The sequence below is a fragment of the Rhyacophila brunnea genome, unplaced genomic scaffold (assembly GCF_057557595.1).
Source record: "Rhyacophila brunnea isolate RB1 unplaced genomic scaffold, BYU_Rbru_1.0 scaffold_24, whole genome shotgun sequence".
NCBI classification, from domain to species: Eukaryota; Metazoa; Arthropoda; class Insecta; order Trichoptera; family Rhyacophilidae; genus Rhyacophila; species Rhyacophila brunnea.
The window spans coordinates 27616531-27640612 of NW_028232904.1; the positions used below are offsets into that span (position 1 = coordinate 27616531).

The following is a 24082-nucleotide window of genomic DNA, read 5'->3' on the forward strand; positions in this document are numbered from 1 at the left end:
ATGTATCAAATTTTATTTATAAAAATACGTTAAAATCAGGGAACTCAGAAATAATGGGAACTGAAATACATAACGGGTAAGGCGATAGCGGGTAACCGACTCGAGTAAGGAAGAATCCGGGATAAACTTACAAACGTGTCAATAATACATTTTACGTCGAATAGTGAAAACTGCTCTCGGTTTATGCATTTACGCTCATTTAATGTTGGTGTATTATACACACCATTGCACGTGCATAATGCGTGCTTCATTTTCGTAGGACACTCACACATTCAAAATCCTGCTTCACCATGTGGCGTATTAAATATGGCCTATCGGTATTCTATTTATTATCTGTTCTATACTTTTTTCAGAAATACGATTAAAGTTCGCGGACCTCACAGAAACACTTGACGGGCCGTAATTTAACCAGGCCTAGGGCATTCAATGTTTTTTTTTTAATATTCCGATGTGTCAAAACAAGGCAGCATCACAAACGGATACTAACAATCTTAATAATAGTTATACAGCCGTTAAGTCACGCGCATTTGATAACCACTTTTGGGTGCGATAGCTCGCAATAACTCGTAGGTACACCCTTAGTTATAATCATGGCCCCCACATCCTGAAGCGGGCCCTAAGGCTAGGATCTTTGTAGGACCCTACCTATCGCCAAGGTTAAAGGCAGCGTGACGCTCTACAGTAGCGTTTTCCAAATGGCGTTCACGGTAAAATTAGGGTGATCCATAAGTGAAACGGCAAATAATTTTCAACTATAGGCGCGACGAAATTTTGGACCCGCTGCCATTCGGAGAGAGAACGTCGAGCTGGAAACACGTAAATTTGTTTCGTGATGGCGACGGGCGTATTAATTATTAAATCGTGTAAAGATGACTAAAAACGTTACCCATTTACTTCAAAAAGAAAACATGTCAATGAATATATTATTATTGTTACTGATAGAACAATAAACAGAACATTAAATGGACAGATTTTGGATTTATATGACAAATTATATTTCGTTTGACATGCGACATTTGCACCCGCGACCCGTAATCCGCACATCGCTAACCACGATCTTTTTAGACCGTGCCTCAACTGAGGTATAGCCTTAAGGGTATTTAGTGTATTTTTAATACGTACCTCCACTTTAATTATGGAGTTGTCAATTAGTAATGACACAATTAAACATTTCATCGCACAATCACATAATAAGTGTATTAAAATATAACTGTATCTAATTAAAGAAAAATAGAGCCGCAGGCGACTTTTTTTACTATTAGAGCAAATTTGTGATGTGTTTATCTCACTTATTTAGTCGACTCGCCACACCGCCCCCCCCCCACCCCCATGAGCCCGGGCCCCCAGGCTAAAGTCCTGTCAGCCCCCCTTGTGGGGGCCATGGGCCCCGATGTTAGAACTTGCGAGTGCCAGCTGCCCGGTCGACATGACGTCATATGACATCATTGTGACGTACTACCGGAGTGATAATAGCGCTCGAGAATATAACGCTACTCCGATAGCGGCGCTATTCATTGTCACCATACACATCAGTGGCGAAGACTCCATACTAGGCGATTATTTAAAGCCTACCTTCTTAAGAAAAATATTTTTTAATTGCATATTGACATATTTATATACTTAATCACTTCATTATTTTATGTTATATAACAATAATTTATTTTGCCAACGAGATCGCATATGTAGGAATGTATTACAGTATTACACAGTTTACAAAACAACTGCAAAGGTATTAAAAAAACCACAGCGCGCCGCGCCGTAAATTAAATAATAAACGCCGCGCCGCGACTTCTCGGTAAATAAATTTCCGATTATGTTTGAAATAATTCTGAGTTTTTTTCGTATGGACTTTACGTCTCGTAACCTCAGCAAGTCTGCTGATTTGTACGAAATGAGGCAAGCTCCTTTCGCAGAGCCTAAAACATTCGCGCATAATATTGTTGTCACGACTGCGCACTTTGTCCAAAATCATTAATAATTAGATAATTAAAATAATAATTTCAACGGCGTTTAATCGAATATTAATAAATAAGTAAGTATAGATTGTTTTTAAAAATAAAAATAAATTTTATCTAATGATTTTTGATGCGTATACATGTTTTGAAAAATACGTAATTTAAACACATCGCTCATTTTTATGTCGTCAATGAGTTTTTGAAGTTTCATTGAATTAGTGTGTCGTTATCATTTATTAGTGTGTGCCTATTCATTAGTAGTAAATATCGTACTATTCTCGTAAGTATACCTGACAAGTGTGCTCTTTTTATCATATCTCCACAGCCTACCTCTTTCCAAAAGTCACCCTTCGCCACTGATACACATATAGGTGTTTCATCGTAATAATATCTACGGTGGGCACTGCGCGCGGGCGGCATGCTTCGAATGTGTATTGGCTGACGTCACAATTACGTCATGTCGTCTGGTGCCACACGAGTCGATAGTTAGGAAATCGCGGTGATGGTTATAATATACATTCAGGTCAGATGTTTATTACTCGTCTCAAAGCTTTTCGAAAAGTTAATTTATTATGTATTAGGTACCTACCTGAGTTAATATCATACTACAAAAATATGTTTATTTTAATAATTTATTTTCTCTATTTTGGCCTGTTGTAATTTTGAGGTGTCAAGCAAGTTAAAAAAATACCTATTTCGCTAAAATTTTAAGGATCTCCGTTGTTGTATAAAATATAAAGGGGTTCCGTGACAAAAAAAAATTGGGAAACTTTGTTTTTGTGTATCATTAGCGATGGCTACCTATTGAAGTACAGTAGGTACCTACCTACATACATAATTTTACATAAAATGCACATTTTATGTCACCTAAATGCATTTATTATTAGTTATGTAAGTGTGCAACTAAGCATCTAAGTATTTACCGATGCTATAATTATATATATATATATAATAAGAAACATGACAGATGAGCGATTTAAAAAAAAGTTTAATTTACAATATGACACAGTTTTTTACACGATACTCATAAGACGATGTACCTAACACGTCGCCGGCCAGCAGGGCTATTAATTCTAAGAAGTTAATACGATACCACATTTATGTTATTTTAAGTGATCTCAAATAACACGGATATCACTCGGGGTCAATTCTGTATATCTACAAAGTGGTTATTATATATAACAGTATTCTATGAAACGCAAGACCTTTAACCACTGTGGTGCACGTATCTAGGGCATGCAATCTTTGGTTTAATATTGTGATGCTGCATATTTTAAAGACAAAAAAGCGAGGATGACACAAACGGACACTAACAATCCTAGTGATTATGACCTATAGGCCACGCGTTAATCACGCGTGGATTCAACACTTCGCTATAAGTAGGTATATCGTAGATGAGCTGCTTATCAGATGTATATTATTAGACCCAAAATACAGAGTGTCTGGGTGTGGGGAATGAAGCTATAAGTAGCAGGTAGCCGGCTCTCACATCTAAACTCGTCCGCTCGCAACGTGTCGAGTACATACATACAAAACACACGTTATCTTATGAACCTTCGCACACTGCTGGTAGAAAACATTATATTTTGAAAAAAACATCTGGAGGCACATGCAACTATTTTCACCCGACATGCAACGCAGGTATAATCCCGAAATGTCGGACTTCGTCATTATTTTATTTTGGTTTACGGAGTGACCATTGTCCTCGCACGGCCTTGCTATACGCACATAAGAAAGTTGCATGCTGCGCTCAGTTTTGATTTATGACTATTATTCCAGTCGAGACGATTTTCAATGTGTGACTGGGCGTAGAGTTAGTGTGGAAGATAGTAGCGTCCGATAGATTTTGTTGACTACGCCCCCTCCCATCGCCTTAAAAACCAATAAAAAATGTTATAGATATTTATTCGAAATGGACCCCAAAAAGGATTTTTCTGTGTGCACGTCTGCACCCAACCAACAAAGCCATACATACAAAGCCATTCGGAAATCTAAGGTGGTTGATAATAGTAATTATTATCCTATTTACCATAAGCCTAACTCAACTATCATGATTTCAACTTTCTGGCGTAGTACATTATTTACTTGAATACTCGTTCGTAAAACCACTTTTTTTTTTTAAATAGGTGGTAGGTAATTTAAATTTTCTGAAACCTGAACGTTTTTCTTATCAGCCGACTGGTGTTCGGCCCGCATTCAATGCATCGAGGTAAAGTACCTACGTTCTGAAGGGATCACAAACCTTTTAATACCTATCTATCCAAGTCATACGCGAATACATTGTCACCAATCTAGGGCTAATAGAGACTGCGAATTGAATAGGCCCCTAAGTCTGAGAAATATTTTTTAAAAACGCGGTAAAATAAATATTTCCGCGCCAATTAACTTGGGAGATCAAAAAGATCGACAGAATAAATACATACTGCATTTGAATAAATATAATATACCTACCTACAGTACAAAAATAGATCAGGTCTCTCATCCATGTTGAAGGGTAGAAGCAGGCTGTGGATACCCAACATAAATAGCGCAAACTAAAATTTGTCAGGCATACTTTTTTTATTGAACAAATCATCATCATCATCATCAGCCGGGATCAATCCACTGCTGGATGAAGGCCTCCCCAAGCTTCTTCCAACTCTCTTGGTCCTGTGTCATTCGCTGCTGCGTATTTCCGCCGAACTTTACCAGTTCGTCAATCCAGCGGCTTTTAGGGCGACCCAGTGGCCGTTTCGTGCCCCTTGGGTACCACTGGATGACGGCATTTGTCCAGCGGCCGTCCTTTCGGCGAGCAATGTGGCCCCCCATCTCCATTTCAGCTGTTTGGCAACGTCTATTACATCGCGTACTCCTGTCTGCTTCCTAACCCATTCGTTTCTCTTACGGTCCTTTTGCGTGATGCCCAACATACACCTCTCCATGCCTCGCTGTGCGACTCTTGGCCTTTGGACGTCTCTCGTGTTGAGGGTCCACGTCTCGCAGCCATACGCAAGCACGGGTAGCACACATTGGTTGAACACCCTACGCTTAAGACATAATGGTAGGTCACTCTTCAAGATACTATTCAGACATCCGAAAGCACTCCATCCCAGCTTTGTTCTTCGAGCAATTTCATCGTGCATGCTTCCGTCTATGGGCACATGCTGTCCGAGATAAACGTAGCTGCTGACTTGCTCGAGTTGGGTGCCATTAATACATAATATAATCGCAGGGTCCGAAAACAGTTCCTCATCACTTTTGTCTTTAAGACATTTATCTTTAGGCCGACCGTTTGACTGACATTGAACAAATAATACAAATAAATTGGAGACAGTAGGATATTGGTCACTTTTTTAAAAAATAATTTTAAGCCCTGCCTAAGCCAAACCATAATAGTTTTTAAAAATCCCAATCATATTTGGTTTGGTTGCGGAGGTCATATTTTGTGATTATAATTATGTTATCATTGTACTCTACGAATACAAATTGCAGATGGTGTCGGTTAGTTTTTAAAATTCAATTAAACCCTACCTAACGAAACCGTAAGAAATAAAAAATATTCGTCATCTAAAAAATACCTAAAATTACGTATAATTTAATGGTATTTGAAAACTGATACCGCACCGATTTAGTAAGCCAGTTCCCATTAATGTTGTGTTTCCTGACCTGATTCAGTGGCGAAGGGTGGAGGTAGGATATTAAAATCCTTTATAAATGGTGCACATTAAACTTTCTTAGACTAGAATGTGTAGATAGTATTTTTCAGTTTTTAAAATTCAATTAAACCATGCCTAATCCAAGCCATAGTAGATAATAGTAACAAAATATTCATTTATCTATAAAATATCTAAACATATGTCATTAAACAATACATAATTTTAGATATTAGATTTGATATAGGCAAGACGTAATGAATTTTAAAAAAAACTAACCAACACCATGTATAATATTGTATATTTTTAATTCAATCAAAACAAATAAGTATGACTGAAAAAGTGCACTATTTTTGTCGGATCGCCCATAGCATATATGTGTCGCTGAGTTTCAAAACCCGCTATAAAACTTTTTCATTATGTTGAGAAAATCGACAAAAACTTTTTGAACTAAAAAGGTTTTTGAATGTTTCAGTAGTGTTATATTGGGATTTGATAGACACATTGATTTTGTTTCATAAATGACAATTAATCGTAGCGGATTTTGAAAGAGGCGATAAAATTTTCATCTATAGATTTTAATAACAAATCCAACGATATATATCTTGATTATTTCAAAAAAGTGTTATAACGGGTTTTGAAACTCAGCGACACATCTATATTATTATGGTATGTACTATTAACACTATTGACCGAAGGTAGGTTCTTGATGAAATTTGAATTTAAATTCTAATGGATTTAAGTTTTATACTATTCCATTTAAATCGTTTTTTGCGACCTGGGTTTCGCCTTTCGGCATCTTCAGGCGCTGTACGCAAAAACGACTCAAACGGAATAGTGCAAAACTTAAGTTAACCTCAGTTGAGGCATGGTCTAAAAAAATCGTGGCTAGGCGATGCGTGGATTGCGGGTCGCGGGTGCAAATGACGATGCCGAACGAAATATAATTTGTCATATAAATCCAACATTCGTCCATTTAATGTTCTGTTTATTGTTCTATTAGTAACAATAATAATATATTCATTGACATGTTTTCTTTTTAAAGTAAACGGGTAACGTTTTTAGTCATCTTTACAAGATTTAAGAATTAATACCCCATCGCCATCACGAAACAAATTGACGTATTCACACCTCGACGTTCGGTCTCCAAGACGTGCCAGCGAGTCCAAAATTTCGTCGCGCCTATAGTTGAAAATTATTAGTATCGCCTTAAATCCATTAGAATTTATTATCGTTTGGTTTTGATCGAATTTTAAAAACTAACCAGCATCATCTGAAAACTGTTTCATTAATTCAACGAAAACAAATACCTAAGTATGAATGATTAAGTTTAGTGTGCTCTATATTTTAATAATATGTCAAACATTAATAGTTTATCTCCATCTCTAGCCACTGTGACCTATACAGTAGCGTGTGAAAACTACAGGTAATAGATTGATTTGGTTCATATTTTCTTTTGTATGAAACTCTCAAAGATTGTATAAAATTATTATGATGCCCAGTACCTAATGAGACTAAACGTGGCATTATGGAGTAATGTTGAACAACATTACCTAATATCACGTAAAACTATTTCTAGTCATTGTACGTATGAACATATTAAAATTCAATTACAAGAAACAGTCATTAGTTTCATATTATTGATTGATGACAAATAATAATTAATACTTTGTGTTGTTGTTATTTTGCTTCAAGCTATAGGTAAAATGTTGACCTTTAGACAACACTGAAATAACTGAAAAACAACTCATTAAACCAAATAAACATGAATGAATTTTGAGCTAAACAGGGAACTCAGAAATAATGGGAACTGAAATACGTAACGGGTAAGGTGAAGCAGGCTACCGATCTCGAGTAAGGAGGAATACGGGATAAATTTAAACACGAGTCAAGACAACTGCTCTCGGTTTATGCATTGACGGTTATTTAATATTGGTGTATTACACACAGTATTGCACGTCTATAATGCGTGGTTTATTTTCGTAGGACACCCACACATTCAAAACCCTGCGTCAAAATTGACTGTATTGGTATATAACAGCCTATCGGAATTATATTTATTATCTGTTCTGTGGAGCTAAGGTTTAGGTACCTCGCATTTACGTTTCGAAAATAGATATTTCATAATATTAATAGATACTATCGACTGAGGAGAGGGTACTTGATGGTATTTGAACTTAAGCCGGCTCTCACTCCTAAACTCGCCTCGTCTACCGTACAGCCATCAATCAAAACTTCTAGGAATGTCGCTCCGATGTTGCATGTGAAGACCGCGCACATCGACCTAGCGACAGTCGCGTGTAACCTCTCGAAACGTATATATTTTTAGATGCGGTGACCGGCGGGCCAGTATAAGAATGAGCAATTCGTAGGTGTGCGTATGGGTTCTGGCGGCTTCGACTCGCAGCCCGAGACACGTGCGATTTGTTGCTAGCAACACTAGAACCTTTGCGTTTTGTTCGAAAAATCACGTCTAATAATAAAAGTCTCAATTTAATTTAATATTGTAGATATTAGTTGAAAAGTGACAAACAATAGTTAAAAAAACAATTTATAATGTCTTAATTAAACATCGATGTATATTAACCCATAGCTTACGGGCCGCACACAATTGTGTTTTTGCTAATTACTTTTCAAATGCAAATTAACACGTTAATTACAAAATTAATTAAAAGGGCCCGTAAGCATTGTGTTAAGTAGCCATTACTTGCAAATGTGTGTGTTTGGCACCAGACCAAGGACCTTGGACCTGATATAATATGTTGAGCCTAAGTGACAATTCTACGAATCCTCTTGGTGAGGAGGTCAAGATCCACATTGGGTTAGGGTAGGTACCTAGATGCCTATTATGATTTTCACATGAACGAAAATAAAAGCTTTTTTGTCTCCAACATAATGGAGTTCTGACATATTATTTAAGTAGGTAATACTATAATTAGTAGATAGATTAACCACCACCCCTACTTAAAAGGATTAAGCTAATAATAAGTAACTTATCCCTTCTTATATACACATTTCAAACATATGATAACAGAGCTGTTCCAGGTAACTGCTCACAGTTACTTTGTAAACAACCCCATACGTTTTGGACTTTGCACAAAAATAACAAATATGTATGAGTTTTGGAAGTTGTCAATTATATTTTTAAATGTAGATACCTATCTGAAACCGTAGACTCGCAATATTGTCTATTGGAGCAGAGAGTGAAGAACACATTTCTTAGATATTGGAGTCATGAAAGGATACTGTACAAAAAAAAATGTGGCGGTATTTTGGCACTGCTTAAGGGCAACATTTTGTCTAGGGACGTCACTGGTCATACTGCATTTAACCTTAGCGATAGGTAGGGGGGCGACAAAGATCATAGCCTGGGGCCCGCTTCATTATGTGGGGGCCATGGGGGTAGTACTTTGTAATTCATACGCCATGCTTTACGAATCCGTATAAAAATCACTGGGGTCATTATTTACACCTAAACGTAACGCTGGTGTTACCTGAGAATTAAAATATTAATTAGCGGAAAGGTAGGTGCCCACCTACCTTTCCGAGATTTCATCTTAAATTTGGTAATTTTACATTATTTAATGGCAGATACCTACATACGCACATAAATACATTATGTAATAATTACATATTCAATTTCTAAAATTATTTACATACATGTAAGTTTTTTGACTTGAAGTCAGAGATTTTAGTCAACTAAAGTCATGTCAATTATTGTCAGTTGAGGTTATGGTAATGTCAGTTACATGTAAATTGTACGTAAAACATTTCACCGTGGCACAGTTCGCCGTGAGCTTTCTTATCGGAAAGAGATGACCGTATACAGTGACGTCCCGTGGGGGTAGGCGGATTGAGCGTCACTTGGGGCGGCAGTTACTCGAAGGGCGGCAAATAGAGTAGAATCATTTGGTATATATAGAAATAGCTACCTAAAATGTGTACCTACTTAAAAACGAAAATAGATTTCCTTTCAAAACTTCAGTTCACTGGATGGAAACAAAATGTATTGGCATAAAAGGTTTAACATGACTTTATTTTTTTGTTGGGTTCGCGATGTTTAGTTTATTTCCGTTGCCCTTCGACGTCATTGGTGACCAGAAACGACTCGAGCACGGATGATAAAAAATATTGTATAAAAAATGCGGCGGCATTATGGCGCTGCCCAAGGGCGGCATTTTGTCTAGGGACGTCACTGACCGTATACGATAGGGGGGGGCAAACTTTTTGGATGGAGGGCCAAATTCAAGAATTCAAAATGAGCGGCGGGCCGCAAGTAAAATACCATTTTTAGATATACCTACACTATTTATTATCACGAAAAATAAACATTTTTTTAAATTCAGGTGTTAATTTTGTGGTTGATATTCTCAAAACTGCTAGTAAATGGGCATCGGAGATATTTGATCGTAAAGAATTTTTATCGAGGTTCATGATCAAAAATGTAGGTTGATCCAAAAATAACGAACATTTTTCTTGCATAATCTTTAAGTTGGTCGAATTTGTCTGAATTAAGGGCATTGTAAAGTTTGGAGATTTCTTCACGACGATGCAATTTTCTTAAATCAGTGTCACACTGCAGATCAAAAATCTCAAATTGTAGCTCTGTCGGTACACTATCAATATATATTGAAAATGGATCGCGTACTATTGCTGAACTTGTCTCAATTTTTCGGAAGTCACCAAATCTTTGTAAAAAATCGTCATTCAGAGCTTTAATAATTTTACCATATTCTTCAAATCTATATTCTGATATATTCAGCAACTTCAAAGATGGAAAGTGGTCCACGTCGTTATTCAATATTTGTCGAAGGAATTACTTGAGTTTTAATTGAAATCCGTTCAAACTTTTTACCATAAAATAGTTGTTACATAGTGTGAGACGAGGCATAAGGAAGACGTACTGAGATAATACATTTACGAAACAACAAATTCTTCAAATTTTAATCTATTGTCAATATTTTTTAAAAAATTATAAAAAAGTTATTCGTAATCAGAAGTAGGTACAATGATGGCGGGCCACAAAAAATACTCGGCGGGCCACATGCGGCCCGCGGGCCGCAGTTTTCCCCCCCCTGGTATACGATACAGTTTTATTAAGGTCACTAGATCTGTAAATGGATTCAAAGAAGCAGCGAGTACCGAGGTATGATAATTATTATTATTGAAGGCTGCCGATGTATTTTTTAATTCCAGGTATTTGATTTTTTCTACCCTTTTATCATGTTTACTTTGTCGTTGGCGTATTATTCTTTCATGGGCAAAAAATAAATACATTAGCATAACTGCACCCTTACTGGAATTATTAAAAATTACAAAGGTGGCAACACTTCAACTCGTTCGTATTATTTGTGTAGAAACAATGTGATCAACACATAATAATTAATGTTTTAAATTCATTATTATCATATCACTATTATCAGTATGTAGGTAAATACTTATGTAATATGGTACATAATTTTTGGATAAGTTTGTAAATCTATCCGCGCATGCGATTATCTGAGTAAATCTGTGCGCATAATAAATTGCATATAGGACATGGGTATGTAGGTACCTAATGCGGTCAAATTATTAAGACGATACATCAGTGAAACGGCAAATAATTTTCAACTATAGGCGCGACGAAATTTGGACTCGCTGGCATTCGGAGAGAGAACGTCGAGTTGGGAACACGTCAATTTGTTTCGTGATGGCGACGGGAGTATTAATTCTTAAATCGTGTAAAGATGACTAAAAACGTTACCCATTTACTTGAAAAAGAAAACATGTCAATGAATATATTATTATTGTTACTAATAGAACAATAAATAGACGCATGTTGGATTTATATGATGACAAATTATATTTCGTTCGGCATGCGATATTTGCACCCGGGACATGCAATCCGCGCATCGCCTAGCCACGATCTTTTTAGACCATGCCTCAACTGAGGTACCTATAGCCTTAACAATAAAAAATTATGTTGATACCTATTTACTTAGGAACCTATGTAGGGCATGACCAAAATGTTATTTAATTGATAATCATTTACCCGGTGACGTACCGTGGGGGTGGGCAGGTGATACATTGCTTGGGGGCGGCACATTACAAAGTGCGGCAAATGAAGGAACGAATACTAAGAGAGCAACTTTTGAGAATTGTTTTGATTTTTCATGCAGTCGCTTCGCTCGATTAGTTTACAAAATAATGACATAAAAATCCTGGAAACTAATTCCATATTATATTTGTATTATACCGGATACCCAATGGCGGTGTATCGCACAGGTAAATTTTTCACAAGGGGGTCTCCAAGCCTGTTACAGCTTCAGACCTCCACGCACTTAAAAGTCACCATTGTTTGAGAGTATGTAATATAATATATTATTATTATAGTAAGTAAAGTAAACACTTGAAAACATAATATAAAGATAATAATTAAGTATTGATTGTAATTAATTTGATTCAACCCTTGATGAGAAAGGGTTTAAAAGAATAGGGTTACCTAACTAAAAGAACAAAAAAAATAATGTTCTTGCCTATTTAGTGGAAGCCAGCGACAATATTTTTTTAAATAGCTGATAGGTATACTGGATTATTAGTTAGGTTAGGTCGGGTTAGGTTAGGTTTTTATTCGTGAATTGATGAATTTTGCAGAAAAAAAATGCTGCTGTTCCCGTCTGAGTAAACTGATTAGTAGGTAGGTACCAAAATAATATACTTATTATATGTAGGTATTAGAATCAAATAATAATTAGATAATAATATGATAAAATGTCACTTTGGGATGGAGTTATACTATAAAATACTATTAATAATAAAAAAATACACTTTATAGGTACCAAATTTAATAGATACTTATTAATTTATTAAAAGATTAATATATAAACAGATCTTACCTTTCTTCCGATCGATAGACGAAAATATCGTCTGGGAGATACATGGAACAAACTCTTCCGTTCAGGCAATGGTTTTATTTAATATAAGTAATATATTTTTGTTAATTGTCAGTATTTAATTCAACAATATCAAAATAAATTCAACATTACAACAGCACAGTAAAAAAGGTCCAGTAACATGAAAACCGCCACACAAATTCAATACAAACTTAGAATGATTATTTTTGAAAATAGAACACTTTTCAAATTCAAATAAAGGCGGCGAAACGCGGTATTATTTTCAGTGACGTTTGATTATCTATCTATTATACACATCGCGCAATCTACAGCACTGCGACGTCCTTGCGACGTGATAGTCAAGGAGGTACTGAACCGGGCAAATCGGGTAAAACGCCTAGCGGCCGTACTGTCTTCCCCCACCAATCGGAATGATGCTCTGTTCGACCAATCAACGGCGAGAACGCCCTGTAATTCAAATTATGCGTTCTTTATTCAAACTTTTTTACGTTATTAATTTCATTTTACAATGGGATGCTCTCAGCATGTCATCCAGTGGCGGTGCATGAATCAATATTAACGTTGGAATTAACCCACAATATATTTTACAAATGTTTTTTTTATAAAACTTTTATTCCGGAATGACGATAATATGTATCAAAATTTGTCTAATAAGCACTTCTCGAAATGACCAATGCCAGAGTAGGTACGTACTTACCTAATAGCCATAAAATCACTACACTATGATCAAACTAATGTACCTACCCACCTAACCAGGTGCGAATCACTTAGATACCAATCGAGGGGAGAGACAAGTTAGGAGGCCCCCTTACCAGAAAAAAATCTACACGATTGACCGCCATTGACAGCTGCGATTTTCATTGATGCAGGTGACGCAATCGATTCGTCAGAAGATTTAAAAGGGGGCTCGAAAGAGTTCAAACCAGTCATATAATTATAAAAAGATGCGTAAGTACCTACCTATTTCTAACAAATTGAGTAGGTATGAAATTTAATAAGTATTAGATACTTATCCTCAGATATAAGTACCTACCTAATAGCTATCTATTAAGAGTGGCGGCACTCGTGGTGCCCTAAGCAGGGCTCGAAATGGAACGGAACGCACCGGAGCGCTGTTCCGGCTCGTGAAATTTGTAAAATTATCGCTCCGTCTCGTGGAAAAAATATGTTAAGCGTCTGAGCTAGATAGGTCATAGAATAGAAAATCTGACACACTTATTTTCATAAAATACACATACGATTTGATGAGTATGTAAATATCTTCCGAAAATTTGTCGAGCGCTCCGGTTCGTATACTTTTCCATTTCGAGCGCTGGCCCTAAGTAAGGCGCTAACCTTCCATCCGAGAGTTCTGGGTTCGAGTCCCGGTGAGGACACACTATTTATGTGTTGTTCTCATAGCCTTGGTGTTTGTGATTGTTCAAAGTTACTAATAACCACGTTGTACGAAAAAGCAAGGACATGGTTATCAATAATTCCAAAAAATATATCTATTACGTATGGTTTGGTTTAGACAGGGCTTAATTTAATTTAAAAAACTACCCAACACCATCTGCAATAATTAAATTTGTATTATGACTTCTTAGTTCAATGTAAAAGTGACGTATGACTGACAAGGTGTGCACTATTTTTGACCTCCATGCCTCCACTTTTCGCCACTGGTATCAAACTACCTACCATAATGAAAAGTGTGCAACTGATAAATAAAAATGATTCATGAGTTTCAGATCCAGTGGTCATAATAAACTAGGATAAAAAAATTATAACAAATTGAATTTTGAATCCTGTAGCATCATAGGTACCTATACTCTGAATTTCATTCCATATGTGTCGTCTATGGTGAAACTACATTGAAGTTAGAAGCCCCACCAAACCATACCGCCCCTGACCACACCCGGTTTTAATCATGCGTATGATATTCCTACGTTTGGATATCAAGCATAATTTTTTAATGACTAGAAATATCTCAGGAGCAGTTACCCAAAATAAAATAAATAGTAAATAGCAGCGATTTTCTTTGACACAATGGATTCGTCAGAAGATTAAAAAGGGGGCTTCGAAACAGTACAAACCTGTAATACAAATAGGTATCTACCTAATAAAATATACGAAAATCTTTAAAACATGCGAATCTTTCACAAATTGGTTATGAACTATTACCCAAACCATACTTAATAAAATAACTGCAAATAATATCAGAAAGGCTAAGAAAATACCCACACACATTATATTATGCAGGAGTTATACACAAAAATTAAACCACTAATTATTATCCCCATCCAAGGGCGCTTTGATTCCAATTGCATCCGATTAAAATCACCAATTTGATTTGTTTTATCGGGTTACCAGGTTCGAATCCTGGGTATGACAAGTACACATCAGTGTGCGAAGGGTGGAGGTAGGCTGTTAAGGTCCGACATAAATAGTGCACATTCAACTTTGGTAGTCATACGTACGTATTTGTTTTTATTGAACTTAGACTATAATTTACAGATGGTGTTGGTTAGTTTTTAGTTAGTTTTTAAATTTAGTGTGCACTATTTATGGGGAACTTAGCCTACATCCATCCTTCGCCACTGGTACACATATTGTTTTTGAATTTGTGTATGAGTCAGAGTATGGACCTAATAGGTTGAGGAAGTGGCTAATATCCATTTCTCGTAAAAACAAAATCTTTAGGTAATACAAACCTTTACTCTGTGGAGGCCCACATGATATTATTAGGATCGGACATGGTCAAAAAATATATACTAATATATTATAAGATACGTGTCATAACTGTCACCCTCAATAAAAAATATTTTTAGTTCATGTGATGTATGGTTTTTGTTAATATTTTTTATCGTGTGGGCTCAAAATCGATCGGTGCAACGGACCTCCATGCGCGGAAACTTGTATGTAGGTATGCAGTTCGTCGTATCACACTTCACCGTGAAATGTTCAACGGAAATATATGGCCGTGTAATATTAAACACCGTCCAACCTCTTTGGGTCGGATAGTACTGACATAAAATTCATCTCTAAATATAAAACACGGTTCTTGTCAGTTTACACTTTACAGGACGCTAGCAGCAAACAAAAAAAAAATACCGATATACTTGATTATTTGTTAGGTTAGGTTTTGTTTTCATACTTGAATTCATGATTTTTGCCAAAATGAGCCATAAAAATTTAATTAATGTTCGTATTGAATCTAATGTGACCGTCTGGTCATCTGTTTCCGATAAAAAGCTCACGGCGAACTGTGCCACGGTGAAATGTTTTACGTACAATTTACCTACATGTAACCCAACTCGACAGTGCCTGGCGAGGGCTGCAACCGGCAGTGAATCGACTAGTAGATGACTGCAAGTGTAGATAGATAATAATTGCAATAGGTACCAACACGCAAATCGGAGCCGACTAGTGTTATGCTTTTCATTAATAAGCAAGTAAATAGGTACCCTATTCCACATAATAAACTGAATTAGCCATAGGAAAATAAAATTGTCAAAATTCAAAATTGTCAATGGCATAATAATTTTATTAGTCAGTATTTGTCACGTTGCTGAAGCACCCAGCAGTGTGCTCAGTCATCAACTCATCACTCATCAGTCATCACGAACTTGTACAGCACATGAATCTAAAATAAAAATCACTGATTTGGCATTATGAAATCCAAAAAAGTGAATAAATAGGTAGTAAGTGAGACATTCGTTTTTACTTTTAAATTATTTATTATTTGAATTATGATGAGATACGATATTTTACGGTAAAGTATCGTATCGGTAGTGGGCGGTTTTAGAGACGTGGAGTTTCGAGTCTCTGACAGGTTTCGAGGACCCCTCGCGAAAACGTTACCTCCGCGATAAATCGACATTTAAGGAGTGACTGCAACGCCAATTGTATTTTTTTACCACGTTTTTATTAGCTTGTTTGTCCGGTACAAATTTTTTCTTGTTTGTACAAGATTTTTAACTAACTTCCCGACTAGCTAGACATTTGAAACTTTTAGAATAAATATCAGAACACGGCGACAATGCATTCTTTTAATACTTTTGGCCATCTTTAAGCAGAATTGAATTCATTTTCAGTTAATTCTGTTTTGTATGTTTCGGAAATAAATCGTTAAAAGTAATATTTACTACTCACTATTATTGGTTGCTAAGGGGTCCTAGCAACTAAATTATTAATATATACGTGCGTTACTATGGAAATCAATACGAAATGTCAAAATGAGATTTCAGTACTCTATATTTATTAATATATAGAATTGTTATTTTGATTCAACAGAAAATTTAAAAACGTGGTATATAAAAAGATCTATGTAGATCTGAAGTAACTTCTTAACAGATTTTTGTTTTACGACAAACCGATGTTAGTCACGCCTTGCTTAACTTACAAACACACATTGAAAAACGACATGTGATTTTTTTTTGCAAGACCCGTGACCGACAACAGACAGCTCGGCCATCGTGGGCGTTAATCACAAAAAGTAAAATGGAGTGGAGGTTCGAGTCTCTGACAGGTTTGAAGGACCCTTCGGGATAACGTCACCCCCGCGATCAACTGACATCAAGGGGCATCCCAATGCCAATCACGTTGAGCTTTGCTGTTACAATATCTACCAAAGTTCGAATCGATATAAATAAAAAGGATTTCAAGTTAGTATATTCAACGTATCAAACTACATTTTAATGAGAAACTGGTTTTCAATGTGAGGAGGCGACTTTGGACCTGGCTCAGCCACGTGCGAGAGAACTTCAACCTGGCTTGCCTGTTCTTCAAAAGCCAACCGGATCCCGGCGTCCTGGCTAACCGCTAAATACTATATATATAGAGTGTATACCTATCGTTGATGCTGGTTTGACCTGGAACGATGCAAGAAGACTGACATTCTTGGAGGCGCCTCGTGGTGTCTATATGCTCCAACTAAGGGGCAGATATGGCCGAAGAAGAAGAAGGTTTTCAATAAACCGTCATTTTATATAAGTACCTACCTAATTAGTACCTATTTAGTTTATTTTTCATTCAAAATATTTTTTAGATAGGTCGGTAGCTATCTACCTACCTACGGAATGAATATTTAATTTTAAAGTGTAAATTATCAGTAAAACATTTTAAATTACAGTTTTCGTATTCTGTCGCTGGATGCATTAATATCACTCAGAGCTCACCAAGAATACCGATGTTTTTGTGCTCTTAGATAGAGTATAGGTACGTTTTATAACTTTGCACTTTTTTTTACTTTTACTACACTGATACGCCCCTTTGCCTGATTACCTCGCATGAAATTTGATCAAAATGTAGTAATTATTAATTTATTTTATTTTTTTAACTGTCAATTCATGGTGGAACTGCATTGTATTGTTGTTTTTATTTAATAAAACGCAATTTTGTGTAGTGCTTATTCCACTTTTAATCAATCGATTAGGACCGGTTTCGTCCGCATCAGAGGGAAAGTTGAAAATGTCCCTCTGATGCGGACGAAACCGGTCCTAATCTATTGATTAAAAGTGGAATAAGTACTACACAAAAATTGCGTTTTATTAAATAAAAACGACAACAGTAATTATTAAATAAATAGATAATATATATACCTATGTGAAAAGGGTATTTTAAGAATATATTAAGTACATGATTTTCATCCTAGAGCCGGAGTGCAAGGTTATGAAGCATATACACTACAAGTCTACACCTACAATCTACATTGTATGTCTTTTCATTTGCAAATGAATAATACCTAATTCAATTTACTATCTACCTCACTTACAATGAGCTAAAAAAACCTTGTGGTCTCACTTGGACAAATTAAGGGATGGGGGTAAACGGTCAGCACCCCCATGGACGAGAAGCGCGCATGCGTCACGGATCGCGAAAAACGACACGACAAACCTCTCAGGTGCGCACACGTGTCAGTTGTTTGGCCACGTGCGCGTGCAATCAATAAGGACAAACAAAATACTTAACTTATTATAATCTAATATATGTATGTATCGCTACTATCCATAACAAACTATTTATTGCCTGGGGTGGGTCACCTCTGCTTATTTTTCTAAATGGTGTAATCAAATCATAAGCAGATATCCAAAGGGTAGTCCATGCATGGCACCACCTTGTGTAAATGTAATTTTCTATACAAATGGAGGTATGAATTGATATTTCACCATCGACTAACATTAGTGATCAAAATATTATCGTGAACATACATATTGTTATTACCTATAAGCAGGGGCGGCTCTACCTTAAGGGTTCATAGGGACCATCCCCACATAGTTATCATGTCAAGAATACACGTACGATATTTTTATAATTATCATAATACATGATTAAATCAACGGTACTGTTCGGTTATCAGGAATACAACGGAAAACACATTTTGAAAATAGCCGATAAACTGGATTATTTGTTAGATTAACCTAACCAAACCTAACCTAACCTAACCCAACCTAAACTAACTCAAACTAACAAATAATCCAGTATATCGAGTATTTTCAAAATGTGTTTTCCGCTGTATTCCTGATAACCGAACGGTACCAAATCAACTATTTAATTTATTTTATCCATATAAACCCGCCGTAATTTTATTTAAGTATATACATATACAAAAATGTCGTTCTACAAATAATGTGAATGCATTAGCGTTAGTATACGCATACTGGGGAGGGAATGAAATAACCCCTAGGTGAGTAAGAATGCCCGTTGTATGTAGTTGTTCAAAACTGATAATGGTAAGACTTTAATAATGACTATCATTCATTATGTTAATATTTTAAACAAGTTTTTTAGATGCGATTAAGTAACGACTCAGATAATCACATTATTTATTCTGAAAAATTACTCATTTCCTCATTAATAAAATCATATTATTTTAAGTAGCTTGGTATATAACGTATAATATGAGAAAGTAGGTAGGCATCTATATTTAATAATTAATGGCTAAACCCCACCATCTAGAAAGTCGTCGAGCCGCCACTGCCTATAAGCATGGCCCCTGCATCCTGAAGCGAGCCCCCAGGCTAGGATCTTTGGCGCCCCCCCCTACCTATCTCTAAGGAAGTGTGACGCTCTAATGTAGCGTTTTCCAAATGATGTATGCGGTAAAATTAATAATATATCCGGTGTTTTTTTTTTGTTTATTTCAATACATCCATGTGAATTATGGAATTGTCGGGTATCGATACACAATTAAAAATTGTGTCGTCCAACCACATAATTTAAAATAATATTACTATTGAAGGAAAATAGCGCCAGAGGCGACTTTTTTTTTACAACTAGAGCAAATTTGTGATGTGTGTTTATCTTACTTATTTGGTCGACTTGTCACGCCAGGCTTCTCCTGAGCTCGGGCCCTGTCAGCCCCCCCCCCTTGTGGGGGCCATGCCTATAAGTACTTAGGTATCTCCAGGGAACACAGAACTAAAAATAACTAAAAACAACCGATGTCGAGTGTGGAATATAGGACAAACTAAAGCACGTGTGAAGAATACTAGATAGACTATACCCCAATACACTACATTTTGACGCAGGGTTTTGAATGTGCGAGTGTACTACGAAAATGAACCACGCATTATAGACGTGCAATAGTGTGTGTTGCAACGTTCAAATACACCAATATTGAACGAGCGTCCGTGCATAAAACGAGAGCAGTTGTCAGAACGAAATAGAAGCGTATTCTTGACACGTGTTTAAGGTTATCCCATATTCTTTCAGTTTCCATTATTTCTGAGTTCCCTCTTAGAAACTTTTACGTGGTTGTAAATTATCAAAATAGGTATTTACCTGAACATGATTGACGTCAAAAATGCAGGCACTATTAGTTACTATTAGTAGATAATAATAATTGTAAAATCATCAATTTACACATGACATAATAAAAGAAACATATATGTAGGTATTATAAAAATGTTAACTTAATTTCAAGTAGATGAGTAAGTACCAGTGACGAAGGGTGGAGGTAAGCTGTTAAGATCCGACATAAACAGTGCACACTAAACGTCAAACGTATTTATTTTCATTGACCTAATACTACAATGTGTATATAGTGTTTGTTAGTTTTTAAAATTCAATTAAACCCTGCCTAATCCAAGCCATATTAGATAATAGTCAAAAAATATTCGTGTATTCATAAAATATCTAAAATTAAACCATTAAACTATACATAACTTTAGATATTTTATAGATAGAAGAATATTTTTATCGATTATTATGTACATACCTAGTTTGACTTGGCCAGGAATAATGGATTTAAAAAAAAAACTAACCAACTATTTAATATTATGTAGGTATTCTTCATTCAACGAAAACAAATAAATAAGCCAGCACTGTTTTTGTCGGATCGCCCATAATATAATCTAAATTATTATGTTTCAATTTAGGAAATGTTTAATTGAATTTTATATACTTACGAGTACCGTTTTCAAATTGTATTATTAGTTAAATGAAAATAAATAAGATGGCTGACAAAGTTTCTTCTTCTTCTTCCGACCATGTCCGATCCTAATAGGATCATAATGGGCCTCCACAGAGTAGAGGTTTGTATTAACAGATTTTGTTTTTACGAGAAATGGATGTCAGCCACTTGCTCTACCTATTAGGTCCATACCGTGACTCACACACAAATTGAAAAACAATATGTGTACTTGCCAGATCCAGGATTCGAACCTGGGACCCACGGCGCTATAGTCCAACGCTTAAGCCGCGCGGTCACCCTGGGTGTGTAATAATATGTAATCATGCTATAATATAGGAGGCCTTTGTATTCGAATAAAGGGCCCTTTGTGTTATGTTTATGAACGCCCCAGAGCTAATGAGTCAACGCATATCCGGTACACTTTTCGGTCGGCCGCTACATTCTCAAGCCGCCGATACACTTGTTTTTATTACCACAACCAGTTTTATGTTCTAATTTATAACGCGAAATTATGCGTTGACTCATTAGCTCTGGGGCGTTCATAAACATAATACAGAGGCCACTTTATTCGAATACAAAGGCCTCCTATATTATAATGAGCGCGACACCGGTGTCCCGTCTGAAACGGGCCTTAATGTCGAATATTAATATCGACGGCCACAGAGTCGCCCTAAAAGCCGCTGGATTGACGAACTGGCAAATTTCGGCGGAAATACGTGGCAGCGAATGACACAGGACCGAGAGAGTTGGAATAAGCTTGGGGAGGCCTTCATCCAGCAGTGGATTGACCCCGGCTGATGATGATTGATGTCGAATCTTAACAGCCTACCTCCACCCCTCGCCACTGGTAAGTACATAGGGTACTGTTCGGTTATCAGGAATACAGCGGAAAACACATTTTGAAAATACCCGATATACTGGATTATTTGTTAGTTTGGGTTAGTTTAGGTTAGGTTAGGTTGGGTTAGGTTAGGTTTGGTTTGGTTAGGTTAACCTAACAAATAATCCAGTTTATCGGCTATTTTCAAAATGTATTTTCCGCTGTATTCCTGATAACCGAACAGTACCGTACATACTATGTATACAATAATAGTAAGTAGTATATAGACAATTTAACAAAATATTCGTTGTTACAAATATCGCCGAGTAAATTCCCAATAATAATATAGTTGTTATGTTTGACTTGCAAATTCTTGTTCGGCAGAAGAAAGTCAGTCGAAATGAGGGCGATCTTTGAACTATTGTCCGATGCAACAACAAACAATAATTGTATATTATTTAATTTGTGTTGTTATTACTCAGTTAACTAATGCATTAAAGCAAAACCGACTCAGGTACCTTAAATGCTTAAATGAATCGGAGCCTGTAAACAAGATAGGTAACTAATTATCGACAAAACAGGAAAAAACAAGTCATTAGAAGTACGAAATAATATGCAGTTGGTAATAATAATTAAGTGCATTATTTATTACAGTTATGGTAAGCTTTATTGAACTAATAATCATATACGTATACCTACTTACTTTATAGGTAAACCTACATACTATACATCAGTGGCGAAGGGTGGAGGTAGGCTGTTAAGATCCGCCATAAATAGTGCACACCAAACTTTGTCAGCCATAGGTATTAGTTTTCATTGAACTAAGACTACAATTTATAGATAGTGTTGGTTAGTTTTTAAAATGCAATTAAATCCTGCAAAAACCAAGCCATAATTAGATAACAGTCAAAAAATCTATAAAATAGTCTAGGTATCTATACCTAAAATATCTAAAATTATGCAATTAAATCATACATCTTTTTTTATCTATTATACTATGATTTAGGAAGGGCTTAATGAATTAAGTATGAACCAACAATATAGGTATCGACTGTGTTTAGGAAAAACTCTCGATTTTTCGAAAAGTGCTTTTATTAGATATTAACAATATATACAACAAAATACACGTTCTGTAAAAAGGAATTAAGCAGCAAATGCAAAATTATTATCTAAATTTAGGTTTTAATTGAGCTTTAATTAAGTTTTAATTTAAGGAAAAAAGCATTAGCCCTCAATTTTAATGATTTTTCGGTATAAACTTCTTTAATTATTGTTAGATCGATAAGATATTACACCAAATCATCAAAATCTCCGTGTCCGGAAACTTGTAAGTACGTATGTAGTTCGCCGTATCACACTTCACCGTGAAATGTTGTATCGGAAATATATATTATATGGCCGTACATTAAAGACCGACCAACCTTTTCGAGTCGTATAGTACTGAATAAAATTCATGTCTAAATAAAACACAGTTCTTGTCGATGTACACTTTACAGTTTACAAGAAGCCAGCAGCAAAGAAATTTTGAAAATAACCGATATACTTAAGTATCTGCTGGATTACTTGTTAGGTTAGGTTTTCATTCTTGAATTCATGAATTTTGCCAAAATCAGCTATGAAAATTGAATTAATGTTTATATTGAAGCTAATAAAATAATTGGATAACCGTATAATATACGGTCATCTCTTTCCACGGTGAAATTTAATGTTTTACGTACAATTTACATGTAACCACTTAACCTAACATAACCTAACCTGACCAACAAATAATACAGTACATCGGCTATTTTCAAAGTTTGTTTGTCGCTGGCTTCCACTAATGACTAGGGAATCCAATCCCGAGCCAAAATTCTGATCCCGGGATTTCGGGATTACAATTTGACAATCCCGGGATTGGCATTTTTCAAAAATAAAACTAGTATAATTTATACTATTTAAGACATTTTTATTGTTAATATTGTGTACGTTCAATCTTGAAAATACATAAGTTTAAGAGAGTAAATAATATTGTAATATAAATAATAATGTGAACTCAATATGAGATTGCTGTTTCTGATAGTAAAGACTTAATGAATGGATTAGCGAGATTTAAAATAATAAAGCAACTAATCATGGTGTACTTATGGCGTTTCCGCTTCATAAATTTAATTAGTCAGCCAAATATGAAACTCCCGTAAAACGTATGAGATCATGGTGGAATTACTTTGTTAAAAGTGCGAAGCATTGTTTTTTTTCAATCTTTCTCATTTTTATTAATTTATGTGAAAAAATAAAATGGATCGGCAACTTACGTACGGGTATAAATCAAACTTATTTAAAACGCAGTTTATTTTTAATTTAGTTATTTGTTATTAAAAGTATTTTTTCTGTTATATGTTATATGAAATTGA

At 35.7% G+C, this 24082-nt stretch overlaps 1 protein-coding gene across 9 annotated transcripts in view; it reads right to left on the reverse strand.

Moving 5' to 3' along the window:
• The window catches only part of LOC147069268 (uncharacterized), a 171959-nt gene that overhangs the window by 43063 nt on the left and 104814 nt on the right, over nucleotides 1-24082 (reverse strand). For 3 of the 9 annotated variants that reach the window (XM_085951140.1, XM_085951139.1, XM_085951138.1), the window contains exon 1: nucleotides 12463-12831. The exons of the other annotated variants lie outside the window; for them this stretch is intronic. In XM_085951140.1, the coding sequence (XP_085807266.1) occupies nucleotides 12463-12506 (44 nt within the window). In that variant the 5' untranslated portion in view covers nucleotides 12507-12831. Of the gene's footprint in view, nucleotides 1-12462; nucleotides 12832-24082 lie in introns of those variants that run through there. 9 annotated transcript variants of the gene reach the window in all.